The sequence below is a fragment of the Talpa occidentalis genome, unplaced genomic scaffold (genome assembly GCF_014898055.3).
Source record: "Talpa occidentalis isolate TD23 unplaced genomic scaffold, MPIMG_talOcc4v2.1 talOcc4.11, whole genome shotgun sequence".
NCBI classification, from domain to species: Eukaryota; Metazoa; Chordata; class Mammalia; order Eulipotyphla; family Talpidae; genus Talpa; species Talpa occidentalis.
In genome coordinates, this window is record NW_023601104.1 from 41953339 (window position 1) to 41969155 (window position 15817).

The 15817-nt window shown below is 50.2% G+C and overlaps 2 protein-coding genes across 15 annotated transcripts; both read left to right on the forward strand.

Moving 5' to 3' along the window:
- The first annotated feature begins 2835 nt into the window (after positions 1–2835).
- On the forward strand, positions 2836–11127 carry DCAF11 (DDB1 and CUL4 associated factor 11). Of its 14 annotated transcripts, none has more exons than XM_037503114.2 (15): positions 2836–3002; positions 4022–4228; positions 5117–5244; positions 5486–5613; positions 5899–5963; positions 6280–6380; positions 6598–6744; positions 6943–6997; positions 7339–7407; positions 7733–7790; positions 7888–8073; positions 8513–8666; positions 9086–9238; positions 10072–10178; positions 10272–11127. In XM_037503114.2, exons 2-15 carry the CDS (start codon positions 4074–4076, stop codon positions 10404–10406), a joined length of 1641 nt encoding a protein of 546 aa, XP_037359011.1. In that variant the 5' UTR covers positions 2836–3002; positions 4022–4073; the 3' UTR covers positions 10407–11127. The 14 variants fall into 14 exon arrangements, with proteins under 14 accessions (XP_037359011.1, XP_037359002.1, XP_037359005.1 ...); XM_037503105.2 differs by lacking the exon at positions 2836–3002 and adding an exon at positions 3020–3299 and having other exon boundaries at positions 4022–4205; XM_037503108.2 differs by lacking the exon at positions 2836–3002 and adding an exon at positions 3265–3764 and having other exon boundaries at positions 3864–4228.
- Positions 11128–14129: 3002 nt separating this feature from the next.
- Positions 14130–15421, forward strand: FITM1 (fat storage inducing transmembrane protein 1). Its single transcript, XM_037501937.1, has 2 exons — positions 14130–14395; positions 14782–15421. The coding sequence occupies exons 1-2, from the start codon at positions 14130–14132 to the stop codon at positions 15392–15394; spliced, it is 879 nt and encodes a 292-aa protein (XP_037357834.1). The 3' UTR covers positions 15395–15421.
- The last annotated feature ends 396 nt before the right edge of the window (positions 15422–15817 follow it).

The following is a 15817-nucleotide window of genomic DNA, read 5'->3' on the forward strand; positions in this document are numbered from 1 at the left end:
GCAGGTCAAACAGGAAGTCAACTAATTGACATTTATACTCAGCAATTTCCAGAACCAATACTAAAATGGGAGCTGAAGGTAGAAAACTTCTCTGTGGCTTGAAGCTTAGTTTGGGACCAGAGAGTTTGCCTATTTAAAAAGCACTTCACAGGCGCGCAGACCTCTCCTGCCGCCCGCTGCTCCCCTCAGAAGTGTACTTGGGTCCTTCTGCCTGTTCTGCTCCCTGCTCTGGCTCTGGTGAATTCTCTCACCCTCCCGCGCTTCTGACTGTACCCAGTGCTTGTATAAATAAATAAATAAATCTTTAAAAAAAATAAAATAAAATAAAAAGCACTTCACAAATTGTCAGCAAGCAACGTGCCAAATTCCAAAACCATGAGAAGGCCCACAGAGTTGATTAAAATGACATAATATAATTCTTTTTAAAGAAATGCCATTTTCTTTTCATAGAACACATAGAATACCCTAAGACATGAATACTCATATACATTTTGAAAAATATAAGAACAAGTGACTTAATTCAGTTCATACAAATACCCAGATCCAGATGAAACGGATCCAGAGATAAAATCCTATATTCTTTGACTTTTAAGACTCATTTTGCCATAAATCTGATTTTGACTGAAATACACTGCTGAGGGGAGCAGCGGGCAAGACAAGAGAGGTCTGCTGTGCCATGTGGGTTTCTCCCTGGCTGGCTGGGGATTGAGCTCGTGCTGAGAGGCTGTAGATTGCTTCGTAGTGTGGTGTTTAACCCCTTGTGCCACCAGGGAGGCCCGACTTTATTTAGTTTTAAACTGGATTTGTATGTGCTAAGAAGCTATGAGGGAAAAGTTAATCAAAAAATGCATTATTGGGCCTCCCTGGTGGCATAAGGGGTTAAACACCGCACTATGAAGCGATCCACAGCCACTGTAGCATGAGTTCGATCACTGGCCCGCCAGGGAGACCCCCAAATGGCGAGGCAGACCTCTCCTGTCTTGCCCACTGCTCTCCTCAGCAGTGTATTTTGGTCAGTCTGCCTTTTCTGTTCCTCACTCTGTCTCTGGTGGATCCTCTCACCCTCCCGGCATCTGGCCTGTACCCCAGTTCTTACATGCATAAATAAATCTTTAAAAAATGCATTATTAAGGAAATGAGTTTAACAGAAATTTTTTATTTTGAGGAACTCACATGTTCAAATTATATTAATTATAATGCTTTGTTCATGCTATACTTTGGGCCTTAATTCATGCAAGTCCCATTTTATTTGTTTGATGATACAATGAGCCTGGGTACTTTTAGACTTTTGTATGTAAAATTAAAACCACAGTTTTTGCATCCACCCTAACTTGTCATCAGAATGAAAAATTAAAACCTAGCAATGTAACTTCCACAATTCCACATGGCATAAAAATAGAAGTCTAGAACATTAATTGATACCTGGCATGTCTGTGTAGTTAACTGGCTGGTCTAGTACTGTGATATATTTGAGTCTACTTTGTTTCCAGTGTTTTACTATTATCAGTAATTGCTGAATATAAATCCTAGATTTAGGATTTAGCTAGATTTAGCAGGTGAGGAAGAGGGAAGATAGCATAATCTAGCTACCCACTGGGGAGGGGAGGAGGCGCTGCCCGGCGCATTCCATCCTGGGATGGAAACAATCAAATTGTTTATAAGCATATTTGCTTGTCAAAAATAACAAAAAAAGTTCATAAAAAAACTTCACTGGAAGCTTGTATTTGAAACAGTAAGTTACCCTCTTGCAGGTTCTTAAAAACCAAACACAAGCGGAGAAAATATCCAGCAAATCAACTAGGTGAGGCATGAAGTAATGAAAATTTTTGACTTAGTGTGATGCTGAGAACCACCTCAACCAATCAACTAAAAAATCTGTAAGCAGGGCAGGTGGGTTGTGTGGGGGGAAGGGAAGATGAATTCCTAAGACTTGACGAATTTAAAGAGTAAAGAGGGAATGGTTTTGTTTTTTAAATGACTCCAAAATTTCCAGGCTAGACAACCCAGAAACTACAGAACCCGAAATTCTCAACCTTACAGTGCACAGATAGTAAGAGCAGATGGGTGACCAGCAGATCCGGTTAAATAGTAGAACCCCGGGCAAGATGAAAATGCGGGGCGTGGCGATGGGAGCGGGGACACTGGTTTAGAATTTACCAATAATTTCAAGACGGTGAAAGCGGCCAATTTCAAAACAAGTCAGGGGCCCTTTTAAGCAGAGTCCTGTACACGTTGCACGCCCATTGGGAGCCGGCCAAGGTGACCAGAAACGATACACTTAGGTCTAGAATAAGAGGCGTCCCCTTAAGGCCTGACCACACCCTCGCCCGCCCGGGAAATCAGCTCCAGAGGCAGGGCCGAGTAATGCAAGGGCCTCAGGGCTCTGGCCGGGGGTAACGCGCAGCACGTGCAGAAGAGCGCGGGCCAGGGGCGCTAGGTGCAGGCTGGCCCCCGAGCCCAGCCCGGCGAGGTTACTCAACCCACACCCTCTTCCCCGCCAGCCCGGGCGAGGATCCTTGGACTCGGCGGGTTACTCATAAACCCACTGGGGAGGGGAGAAGGCGCTGCACGCGGAGCCCCTAGTCCGGGGTAGGGCCGCCCCGCCGGGGAAGAGCACTGGCCGCGGGGAACTATCGCGGCGCGAAAGGGGAACTGACGAAACCGGAAGGGCCCGCGGAGACCCGAGAGTGCGTTAGGAATCGTCTGCAAAGACCGCGGAGCGAAGCCAGGGGTCATCTAAAAAGTGCCAAAGCGGCTGAGGGGCGATGTAGAAAGGGGCGGTCTCCCACCCGAGGCTTCCGGAAGCTCAGCCCGGAAGGAAGGGTGGAGAAGCCGGGGTCCCAACCTGAGACGCGCAGGCTCTCCTGAGGCGCAGGGCTAGGCCGGGACGCGGCAACCTGCAGAAAGACAAAAGCTGCGGCCGAGGGAGGGGGAGAGGAGACGCCCTTAGAGATCGTCTGAGAGCGCGAAGCCACTTGAACTTAAGGGGCCGAGAGCAAATTGTATGTCTTGCTAAGACACGGCTCCAACTTCTTGTGTAATGGTGGCCCCGCCCCTCATCTGTAGTCCAGTTCCGTCGTCTCTGCTTCAGGAAGCAGCAGGTCCCCCACTTACTCCTCCCCACCGGGAGCGAACGCCCTCCTCCGTCGAGTCGCTCTCCTCCCCTCAGATCCTTCTCCGACTTTCTCCCGCCCACCTGTCAATCACCGTGCTCAGCTGGCCAGTTAGCGGGCCAAGGGGGCGGGGCCGCCAGGAGCGTCTGCATGACGTCTGCAGGCTGCCGGCGGGGAAGCCGGGAGGTGCGTGACGAAGGAGGCGCGTGACGAAGGAGCGGTGGGCAGAGTCTGCAGCTGCAGGCGGTATAAACAAGGCCTCGCGCCACTGCAGGGCCTGCGAACGCTCCTGGCTGGTGGGTGGTCTCGCGCGGGGCGGTAACCGCCGACTTCAGTGGGAGGCGCTTCTCGGCTTCCCCCTGCCGCCCCCCCTTGACGTACACACCCCCGGCACACCACGTGGGCGTGGGGCGAGAAGGAGGGGGTGTTAGACCCGAATTATAACCTCATTGGTTTTCGTTGCTGCCGGCTTTCGCAAGGGAACGCTCCGATTGGTCGGTAAGGGGGGCGTCGGGGGGTCTCCGAGTCCTAAGGTTCCTGATTGGCTTGATGAGATAAGCTAATGAGGTGCTTTCTTCCGCGAGGGGTTGTGATTGGTCGGCGGGAGAGGTTACCTGGGAATCTACCCCCCACCCCGAGGGACTTTGATAGGTGAGTTTGAGGCAGAAAACTGAGAAATTCCTCTTCAGGGAGTCTCATCGGTGAACTAGGGTAGCGCCCTGGCTTCACTCTGTTGTTTTTGCTTCACAGACTTGGAAAAGGTTAATGTTCCCGAAGCCCTGGGAGTTGTCACAGGCTAAAAAGAAGGGATCTCAGTCCCTAGGAAGGGTCCTCCTAGAAATAGCTGCTGCCCAATCTCTGGCGACCCCGGTATTTCTAGAGCAGACTTTGCTTTCACCAAACCCAAGGAGGTGACAGGAGGAGCCCCTGCACAGGACCTAAGGATGCTGTAACCAGAAGATGGGATCACGGAACAGCAGTAGTGCAGGATCTGGGTCCAGAGACCCCTCTGAGGGCTTGCCCCGAAGAGGGGCTGGCCTGCGTCGGAGTGAGGAAGAGGAAGAGGAGGATGAAGATGTGGATCTGGCCCAGGTACTGGCCTATCTCCTCCGCAGGTAACTTACCCCGTGGTGTGTCCCCACCAGGCGCCACCACAATCCCTTGATCCTGACTGCAGGCAGGGAAGTTACAGAGGATGGGGAATGGGATTAGCCCCGGACAGCTGCTCCGTTTGAACAGAACAGACTTCCCTGCTGGGCACTCCCGCACTCAGCTCCATTCCCGTTAAGAGTGGTTCTTAACAGGAGGGTCCCCAAGATGACTGGCTCTTGTTTTGAGGGGACTGTTCAGGGGAGCCTCTGTAGCTATGACGAGCCCACTGTAACCTATTTTTCAAGTAAGTGAAAAAACAATTGGGGCTGTTTTCCGAGTGGGAAAAGAGTGAGATGAGGGGTGAAGAGTGGGTGGTGGACCTAAGTGAAGTTCTTGACATGTGATACAAGGCCAGGTGGATTTACTTGAAAAACAAGTTTAAACTAACCTAACTAATCCTGTTCTTGAGGAAAGACTGCTTTGAGGAAGTGACCACCAGGAATTGATTGGAAAGGGGTATAACTAGCTTTGTTTCTTGGCTGTGGTTCCTTAAGGAGAAGGCAAACTTGAGGATCCTTTCAGATACCAGTTTCTGTGCTGGACTCCTCAGGCAGAGTGGTTCAAAAACAAATGTACTTAGAATTTTTAGCTTTCTGGGAAATCAATTCCATAGGTCTGTCAACCTCCATGGAATGTTGGGGTTCTCTGTTCCTGCTCCAAGAGTGAGAATTTTCTTCTGAGAGTGACAGGAGGCTGAAAATAAGAGCCAAGGTCTGGTCAATCTCAAACCTCAAAACTGGGGCACTATGAGGGCTTGAATACCATAGAGCTGGATAGCCATTGAATCTGAATTTGGTTGGCTTGGGGGAAAGGAGCTCCCCCTTTATCATGGGGGGGGGGTCTCTCCACAGAGGCCAAGTGAGATTGGTGCAGGGAGGAGGTGCAGCAAATTTACAACTCATCCAGGCCCTCTCGGACTCAGAGGAAGAGCATGACAGCGCCTGGGATGGCCGCCTTGGGGACCGATACAACCCACCCGGTAAGAGGAAATGCAGATGGAGACCCTAACTTCAGAAGACTTTCATTAAAAAACCTTTTTATAATTTTGGCAAAGAACAATATTTTAAACTGAAACCAGATGATGAAAACAACCCAGGGAAGGAGCGTGTCCTGGGCAGTCCCCGTCTATTCAGCTATGTTCGGGGTGGGCTTGGGTACAGTTCTGCTAACTGCCCTCTGGGGTAAAGACCTAGGATGAAACTTCTTCTTGGTACTTACAGTGGATGCAACCCCTGACACCCGCGAGCTGGAATGCAATGAGATCAAGACTCAAGTGGAATTGGCCACTGGGCGGCTGGGGCTTAGGCGGGCAGCCCAGGAGCACAGCTTTCCTCAAATGCTGTACCAGGTAGGCTCTTCACCTACCTGGAGGCTCTCCACCCTACCTACCAGCAAGCCTGGCAGCAGACCTGTGAAGGTAACCTGCCTCCCAGACTCAGGGAAAAGGGAAGTAAACTTTCCAAGGAAGCTTCAAGTGATGGAGCCAGCTTATGTCAGAATTTGGTGGGCATGATTCTGTGTGTAGTATCTGTTTCTGTAGCAAAAGCAATGTCTTGGGGTAGAGGGAGGCTCTTGGTGTGACTGAAATGATCCTCTGTTTTTGCTACCAATATCTTCCAAACTTTTTCTTTAGAGAGAACGGGGCCTCTGCCACCAGGGAAGCTTCTCCCTTGGAGAACGGTCTCGAGTGATGTCTCAGTGAGTATGGGGCTCAGTGGAGAGACTCTAAGGGCCACATGGGCCTTATCCCCTGAACTTGGAAGGGATAACTGTCAATGGATCCTTAGGGATATTAAGGTTAGGGTAAATGGGGTTGAAGCTTTTGAGAGTGAAGAAGGTGGAAAAGTCTAGAAAATTCAGAAAATAATGGAATGCATAAAATAAAGGGGATTGTACCCAAAGCCAAAAAGAAAGAGAATGCCTTTGTACTGACATCCAGCTGTCAGGATTCTGCTAACTGGAACACGCCTCATCCTAAGCTCCCCTCACCCTCACTTTCCATCTGCTTCCCCAGCTTCTTGCCCAATGATTTGGGCTTCACTGATACCTACTCTCAGAAGGCCTTCTGTGGCATCTACAGCAAAGACGGTCAGATCTTCATGTCTGCTTGCCAAGGTACCAGACCCTGGTCCTACATACTACCCTGGAACAAGGAAGCGCCCCCTGACTGATGCTAGAAGCCCAAACCCAGGGACCTCAGACCTGGGTTTAGGAGGCTTAACCAGTACACACTTCCCACGGTCAAGGGAAGATTCTGAGATACACTGAGAGAGGTCTGATCTAGGAAGGATTCCTGGACGGTGTTCCATAATTCTGATCCCTTCTCGCGCAGACCAGACAATCCGACTATATGACTGCCGGTATGGACGCTTTCATAAGTTCAAGAGCATCAAAGCCCGAGATGTAGGCTGGAGTGTCCTGGATGTGGCCTTCACCCCCGATGGGAACCACTTCCTGTACTCCAGCTGGTCTGATTATAGTGAGTATGCTCCAGACTTCCACTGTCTGGCCAGCCCAGGGCCTGAGGTCTCCAAAACCCTATATCTGAACCAGGACTCCACACACCGTGGGAAGAACTCTCCTAGGGTTTGTCATCCTTGCCCATCTCCTCCCTAGCTTCACAGCCACCCTCCTTCCCCTAGCCCTAAAAGATTCCTGTTTCTTTTGCTTCTCTTAGTTCATATCTGCAACATCTACGGGGAGGGAGACACACACACTGCCCTGGATCTAAGGTACTGGCTTCCCTTCCTGATCAAACTCACCACAAACTTCTCAAGGAAGGCTCTCCAGGAGTAAACCTTTTGAACTGTAACTCCTGCTTAGAGGGGAAAGTACACTGGTTACAAGTTTCTCTGTGGATTCCTGGGAGGGAACCACCATCCTGTCAGCCAGACGACCAGGGTTAAATAGATGGTTGCAAGATTTTATCTGACTAAGGTGATCGACATTCTTGCATGTGTTGACAGGACTTCCTTTCCCCTTGGAAGCACCTTTCAACCCTCAGTAGGCTCCTTGTACATTAGCAAAGGCTGAAGGGAGTCCCCTTATCCCAGCTCCTTCTTTCTCTTTTTAGGCCAGATGAGCGTCGCTTTGCTGTCTTCTCCATTGCTGTTTCCTCAGATGGACGAGAAGTGCTAGGAGGGTAAGTGTTTACAGAGCTCTCTGAGTTAATGAGAAGTTCTCCCAGAGACCAGCTCTGCTGTTATACAGACTGCACTGGGTATCCCCATCCCGGCAGCTGTCGGAAATAACCAGCCTTTCTCCAAGGTCAAGGTTTACAAATTGACTCACCTCTTGTTCACCTTTTTCCGATTGAGATGAATGGTCTTGTCAACACAAATAAGCTTTATTCTACGCCTCATATAAGAAGAGACAAAGGCCTCTTAAAGGCCTGGGGATTCACAGAGCACACATCACATGGTCCTCTCTGTCCTGGCTCTAAGGCCCTCTTTATCCCTCCCTTTCAGGGCAAATGACGGCTGCCTGTATGTCTTTGATCGAGAACAGAACCGGCGCACCCTTCAGGTATTGTCCTCAGACTTAGAGCCTCTGTCTCATGGTCCTTGGCCTATTCAAAGACCTAGAAAGGGGTCCTATGTATCCTGGCCTCCTTCTCCCCTAGATTGAGTCCCATGAGGATGATGTGAATGCAGTGGCTTTTGCTGACATAAGCTCCCAAATTCTGTTCTCTGGGGGTGACGATGCCATCTGCAAAGTGTGGGATCGACGCACTATGCGGGAGGATGACCCCAAGCCCGTGGGCGCACTGGCTGGACACCAGGATGGCATCACCTTCATTGACAGCAAGGTGGGCAGGGAGATGAGGCTGCACAGTCAGACTACTAAAATTCCAGTTGTTCAGGACAGCGTCAAAGTGGGCTAGTGTGGGAACTGGCCAAGTTCCAAGGTTTGCAAGAGCGGAAGTTTAGGGAAGGGGCTTAAGCCAGGAGCCATGAGAGCCATCTTTACCCATTTGTCTCAAGGAGCAGGGCAGCACTTTCTGTATAAGAAAAGTCAAAGACAAGCCATTCGTGAATAAGGCTACAAGGCCCAGCTGGTACTCTGGGCAAAGGAGGGAAACCTACCCGGGGGTGGGATCTGTGGCACAGACTGATGGTGAGCCCAACTGAATGATGCAAAGTCAAAGGACAGGAGTTCTTACCCCTTCGCTGAAGGAGGGAAGCTGGACTGACAGACACCAACATTTACAAGCTCTGATACTTCACTACCCATCTGGGGATTCACAGGGGGATGCCCGGTATCTCATCTCCAACTCCAAAGATCAGACCATCAAGCTCTGGGATATCCGGCGCTTCTCCAGCCGGGAAGGCATGGAAGCCTCACGCCAGGCTGCCACACAGCAGAACTGGGACTACCGCTGGCAGCAGGTGCCCAAAAAAGGTGAGGCTGGAAGGTAGAACTTGATAGCTGGAGAGTTAAGAGTCAGGGGTGGTAGTGAAAATACTTAATCCCTGGAAAGGCCTGGCAAGTGGGTGTGGCTCTAGCATGGAACTGAGTCCTGGCTCCTCCCCCCACTTCCCTTTGCCAGGCATTAACTCTTTGTTAACTTAATCATGGGGAGAGCCAAGGGTACCCAGAGTTAGGGACTGGATTAGGGACCACTTAGAACCAACCATTACAGACGTTTTTAATATTTTAAGAACCTGCAGGATCACACTGGTGACCATCAACTGACTATGCGGTTGGGGGTGGAGCAGGGGAGGCAAGAGCCACCACCTGGCAATCAGAAAGGTGGTTGTGTCTGAGTGTCTGTCTCTCTCCAGACTCTCTAACCTAAGCTGTCCCTACATCTCTACCAGCCTGGCGAAAGCTGAAGCTCCCAGGAGACAGCTCTCTAATGACCTACCGGGGCCATGGGGTGCTGCACACCCTCATCCGCTGCCGATTCTCCCCCACCCACAGCACCGGCCAGCAGTTCATCTACAGTGGATGCTCCACCGGCAAAGTGGTTGGTAAGGACTGGGTCAGAACCGGGGGCCTCAGGAAGGACAGAAACGTTTCTCTGGCATTCCAGCTGGAACCACCAGTAACCACCTTAAAAAGCTCAGCAAGGACAACAAGCGAAATTTAATTTAGCTTGGAGCAGGGGAGGTTTAAACAGAGGAATAGAAAATACTCTATTCATCAGCATTTTAAATTAAGAAAAGGAACACAGACTTCTAGTCAGTAAATATAATAGATTGCCGAAAATACACTCGGTTCTGCTTCCTATCCTGTCAAGGGAAGATTGCAGATGAAAAGTAGGAGGGAACAGAGACCAATAAAATGACACAGAAAGACAGCAGCAAGTAGTAAAGGACACACAGCCACAGGAGGAATGCACAGAAAGGAAGCCAACGAGACTACTGATGGAAGGCGCCCGAGACAGACCTGTCCCAGGAGCGGCACTCAGAAGGACATCCATCCGGAAAGAGAGAAGACACACACCCCATCCAGATGTAGAACAGAGGTTCACATGTCTGTAGAGACAGCCTGTGGTTTCACTTTTGGGGTACCTTCCACATCTTCTGGGCTTTTAGAAAATTGTAGCTAAAAGCCTTAAAGCCACGTTGCGTTTTTTCAGTTGTAGACTTTGTGAAATTTAGCTAAGGGTTCTGCTGAGCTGTACCTCCAAATTGAGGCAGGGAAAGAAAGTGAAAAGGAACAATCTTCTGGTGTGGGCTCTGCTCCCTTGGGAAGGTGGGAGGTTGCCCAGGAGGCAAATAAGTGGTACTGCTCAGGGCGAGGGAAGGGGTGGCTAGAAGGTCCTCCAGTGTCCCTCCCAACTCCGGCCTCTCCTGGACAGTGTATGACCTCCTCACGGGCCACATTGTAAAGAAGCTGACCAACCACAAGGCCTGCGTGCGAGACGTCAGCTGGCACCCATTTGAGGAGAAGATTGTCAGCAGTTCGGTGAGGTTGCAAGGGTTGTGGAGGGTGCTCCTGAGGGTTGGACCTGGGAGGGGGTTAGCACGCCCTGACTACTTGCCACCATCTGCCCTACAGTGGGATGGGAACCTTCGTCTGTGGCAGTACCGCCAGGCTGAGTACTTCCAGGACGACATGCCAGAGTCTGAGGAACACCCCAGCACCCCTGCCTCAGTGTCCCACCCCTCTACAGCTTTTTCCTCACCCCAGTAGGTCTGACCTATAGCCAAGTATAATGGTGAGCCTCTGCCCCTCCTCCCCCCTTTTTCTCTTCTGGGGGATTTTGGGGGACTCATAGGCATTGAATGGGGAGAAACAGAAGCCCAGGCTTCAGGGCCCTAGGTGGGCCCTGGAAGATTCTCCCTGCAGAGTGGTCTCTTCACATGTTCACGCCCAGTTGGCTTGGGGCTTTGGCCAGGGTCTGGCAGGACTGCTATTATCTGGGGTATAACCTACACCAGCAGGGTCCTGAATGTTTTTAATCATGTTTGGTTGTTAAGTGTTAGCTCCTAGGATAGACGTGAGGGTCCAGACCTGACCTGAGCTGTCAGCCAGGTCCATTGCTCAGGCCTTCATGTTGAGGATTAGGCTGGCTTATCAGAGAGCCAAAAGTCCTGGCCTTTCTTCCAGTGGCCCTGATGGCTAGAGCTCTAGCTCTTTAGGGGAGGGTGGGATGGGTAAGATGTGCCCTCAGCACCCTCTGGGGTGCAAATTATGTCTTCTCTCTCATGTCTGGGTCTTTGGGGCCAGACAGGCTGTGGTGTGGGAGGCTCCATGTGGCCCCAGAAGGGGCAGGCCCTCCCTGCCCAGTGTTCTGTCATGTGAAGGCCAGCACTTCAAGGAGGGATGTTGAAGTAGGACTCCGTCCTCTCACTGGCTTTGGCTCCCTCAATAAACTCTCTGTGGGAACCTGGCTTGGTGTCTGTCTCTGCCTCATTCTTTTCCTGTCTGAGGTTTTTCATCCTCTCACTTCAAGAAAATAGTTTGAACAAAGCCTTCACATATGCTTCTTTGTGGGAGATATCACATCTTTGATACCTCAAGATGAAGGGAAATACCAAAAACATTTATTAACTGAGGTTTGCAACAGGTACTCCCTCACAACCTCACAGACTTCCCAGCAAATGGAAATCAAAATAGCAAGAAATTAGCATACTTGAGGTAAGATTCCAGAACACCTTCATTAGCTGTGCTCTGGGGGAGCCCTGGAGCTGGTCCCATCGATGAGAAGTAGCTTGGAGCCAGAGGATGCCAGGCTCCACCTGGGCGCTTCACACTCAGGGCCTCAGCCACGCTCATAGCTGCCCTTGCTACCCATGAGGGAATGGAGCTGTGCAAGGTCAAGAAGCATGCCTCAGGGAAAGCTTGTGGGTACTAGTACATCTCTCCCCACCTCATTGTCTTTTCTCCAAGGCCATTTTCAGAATCTCCAAGGGTTCTCCAAAATCTATCACAGGTAAAAGTGGAGGTATCTTTTGCAGCAAAACAAGTAGCTTTAAAAGAATAAATTGTCCATTACACAATGGTGCTTCAATTTATTTCTAATATCACTTTAATATAAAAGAATATAATTGTCTAGATCCATGACCTCCATGCAATCTCTTCCTCTAATTGATCCAACATGTGAGAAACTATCACACCAGATCTTTCCCTTTTCATTCCCTTTCTGCCACTTCATGCCAGAGATGCCACCATCTCACCCAGAACCTAGATTATCTCCAAATACAGGATGCCAAAGTTAGAGACAAACTAAATATACTAAAATTATTAGTATATCCAAAGCCTCATTTAACCAAAGCCCTAATGGTCATCCATTCTTTTCATGAAGACATCTACTCCCAATACAATTTTAGTTTATTATTATCAAGATATATGGAATGTTTGTTATAATACATTTTCTACTACTAAGAATTATAATAAAAATTTAACCCAGCAGAAAAAAATATGTAATTTTAGGGCCTTATGATTAAAATTAAATTTCAAATGATAGACTTTTTTTTTTGCCTCCTAAAAGACTTTAAAGCATAAAAACATTCAGATAAATGTTTTTATCCTAATGTAGGGGGAAAATGGAAATATAATTTTTCCCTATTAAGATCTCATCCCAATTTTTAAATGGATAATAATAAAATATCCAATCATTGTAGTGTTTAGATTGCAATGGATATATTTTTAAAAGCACGACATAAAATAAGCTTTATTTTTTTAAATGTCAGCATATACAATACACTGGAAAATACGTCCTTTGCAACTTTTTAGAATTACAATAAAATTTTTTGTCAAAAGTGTGTGAAGCATTCAATAGGTCTTTGTGTTATGCAGGTCCACAAGTGGGAACCATGCCAAGGGTCTAGAACCTGACTGATTAATCCATCTTAATCATTTTATAGCTGAGGACCCAGAAGGGTTAGTTAATTTTCCCAAAGTCCCACAGTTGGTTAATTTTCCCAAGTCGCACTGAAGTTCCCAGAACTTCAGTGTTCTTGCTTGCTCATTCCTTTCACCATTTTGTAGGCTCCTTGTGTCTGAAATCAAACCACCTTTTTTTTTTTTTTTTTTTTTTTGCATAGAAGAACTGGGATATAGGCTGGAGGTGCTGAAGGCAGGGGGTGAGAGGATTCACCAGTGACAGAGTGGGGAGCAGGGGAGCAGAACTGGCAGATTTACTGAAATAAACTGCAGAGGGGAGCAGTGGGTGAGAAAGAAGAGGTCTGCTGCGGCATGTGGGTTAGCTCCCTGGCTGGAGATTGAACCCAGGCCTTCGTCATGATAGCGCTGAGACTTAACCCCTAGGCCACCAGGGAGGCCCCTGAACCACCAGTTTTAAGGACTGAGGGAGGAAGACAACAGGGATCTCAAAACAGTTACAGAATAAATGGAACTTCTCCTTGGGTGGGTGTCTCTTCACCCTGTTGTTCCAACCCCAGTGTTCAGGCTGGGAGGCCAAATCTCATGGGGAGCTGATGCCCAGGTCATTGGCTAGAAGATACAACCTAAGGTTTCCTCAGACTCCAAGTTGGGGTTTTCCTTTTGCCCCCTATCACTTAGAGGCATAAACCTGATCTTTGATACTCTCTGAGTCCATCTCAGATAGTATACCTTCCTCAGAACACTTGGATTTTATCTGTTGGTCATCATAATAAACATACACAATAATGGTCCCCCGTTAGCTCTGATGTCTTGTCCATTGTACAATCACCAGTTTAAATAACAGCCCTGGGGTCAAACCAGGTCACCAGAGTCCCTAAGATCGGATAGGAGCTGCAGCTGGGCCAATTTCCTGGAGCCACGGAGCACCCAAGTGGACACCCCAGCTGACATGCCTCACCAGGCCTGAGTTGGACACACTGCCATGTGCAGCCATCTTGCCGCATCCTGTGTGGGCTCTTTGGCTAAGGAGAGGCGCTGGACCATACTGGTGATGATACAAACAGAATTTTAAAAATAATTTTCAAGTTTGGGCTAGTTTTATCTTCATGAATCCTCATTTTCCTATGGATCAAACATGCCGTATAGTTGGGGTGGCGTGAGGGTGACTTTGGCCAACCCCCACCACACCCCAAACAGACACAGGCAGACCCAAGCAGGCTATGGAGAAAAAGCACCCTGAACAGTATGCCTGGCCCTGAGACACAAACTAGAACATGGTTGGAGCTGGAGACACAGACCTAGAGGGCTGAGGGGACACAGGGCTAACAGGACAGGTCATAAGCCACTGTCAGGTCACACACCCGAGGTTAGGACCCTGCTGACGTGGCAGCCCATCATCTTGTCCCCTTACGGCCCCCCGCCCCTTTCCCCCGCCTGCCAGCTGCCAACAGGGCTCTGCCCTGTGTCTGCCACACCTGTCACTGCCTGTCTGTGTCCCGGGGGGGCCCCATCAGCCCCTCCTCAGCCGCCCAGCAGAGCAAGCGGTTAGTGGGAAGGGGAGGGAACATGGAGAGGGGGCCAGTGGTGGGGGCAGGGCGGGGGGCCGGGGCCCGAATCCAGGCACTGCTGGGCGGCCTGGTTAAGGTGCTACTCTGGGTGGCCTCTGCCTTACTGTACTTTGGAAGTGAACAGGCCGCCCGCCTCCTCGGCAGCCCCTGCTTACGGCGGCTCTATCATGCCTGGCTGGCAGCAGTGGTCATCTTTGGGCCCCTTCTGCAGTTCCATGTCAACCCTCGGACTATCTTCGCCAGTCACGGAAACTTCTTCAACATGTGAGTGCACTCACGGCTATGGGTGCTGGCCCCCTACACTCCGGGACCTCAGCTCTCTCTTTTGGGCTTCTGTTCTCCTGCCAGTTCGGACTAAAAATAGTCTAGGAGGTTGAGGAGAAGGTCATACAAGGGGGAGGGGAACAGAGTGATGGGGGTACAGGAGAAGTCGGGAGCACAGCTGAATAGGAAATACAGACCCTAGAAGGCTGAATGGGTCTCTAAGGAGATGGCAAAGTTTGGATGGGGGAGGGGGATGGGTAATAGGACACGGGAAACAGAACCAGTTGATGATTTGTGGGACACAGGACAGACAGTGATGGGAATAGACCATGGTGGTGAGATAGGGCTGGACGGTCTCAGTAGTTGCCCCTCTTTTCTGTTCACAGAAAGTTCGTGAATTCAGCATGGGGCTGGACATGCACCTTCCTGGGTGGTTTTGTGTTGCTGGTGGTGTTCCTTGCTACACGGCGTGTGGCAGTGACTGCTCGGCACCTCAGCCGGCTGGTGGTGGGGGCAGCTGTGTGGCGAGGGGCGGGCCGGGCCTTCCTGCTCATCGAGGACCTGACCGGCTCCTGCTTTGAGCCTCTGCCCCAGGGCTTGCTGCTCCATGAGCTGCCAGATCGTCGCAGCTGCCTGGCTGCCGGCCACCAGTGGCGGGGCTACACGGTCTCCTCCCACACCTTCCTGCTCACCTTCTGTTGCCTGCTCATGGCTGAAGAAGCAGCGGTGTTTGCCAAGTACCTGGCCCATGGGCTGCCTGCTGGCACACCCCTGCGTCTAGTATTCCTGCTCAATGTGCTCCTGCTGGGCCTCTGGAACTTCTTACTGCTCTGTACCGTCATCTACTTCCACCAGTATACTCACAAGGTGGTGGGTGCTGCAGTGGGCACCTTTGCCTGGTACCTCACCTATGGCAGCTGGTATCATCAGGCCTGGTCTCCAGGGAGCCCAGGCCATGGGCTCTTCCCTCGCGTCCGCTCCAGCCGCAAGCACAACTGAAAGAAATAAAGGCACATCAAGCCTCGCCCCTGCTCTGGTTCATCTCATCATGTGGTTAGGGGTACCTGGACAGGGTGAAAAAGAGTTTGGTGGTCACTGTGGTTCCCCAGAGACCCAGTCTTCTTGTCCTCAAGCCTGAATGCTGTCATTAACCTCGATATCCTTCCGTATGGATGGTCTCCGTCCTCCCTGCTGTCCTTGCAGTCTCCTAGTCTTTGTAGACTAAAAGTTACCTAGAGCTCTGACATCAAGCAGTGGCACTGCCAGGGCAGGTAACAGCACCCTTAGGCATCCCAGCAGAGCAGGTGTCCAACCTCCAACCTGGTTGGTTAGTTTTTTCCTGCCTCATCCACTGACTCCCCCCTCTGCCTTCCTCAGGGGCCTACACATCTGGCACTCAGGGACACTTCTGCCCAGTCTTCC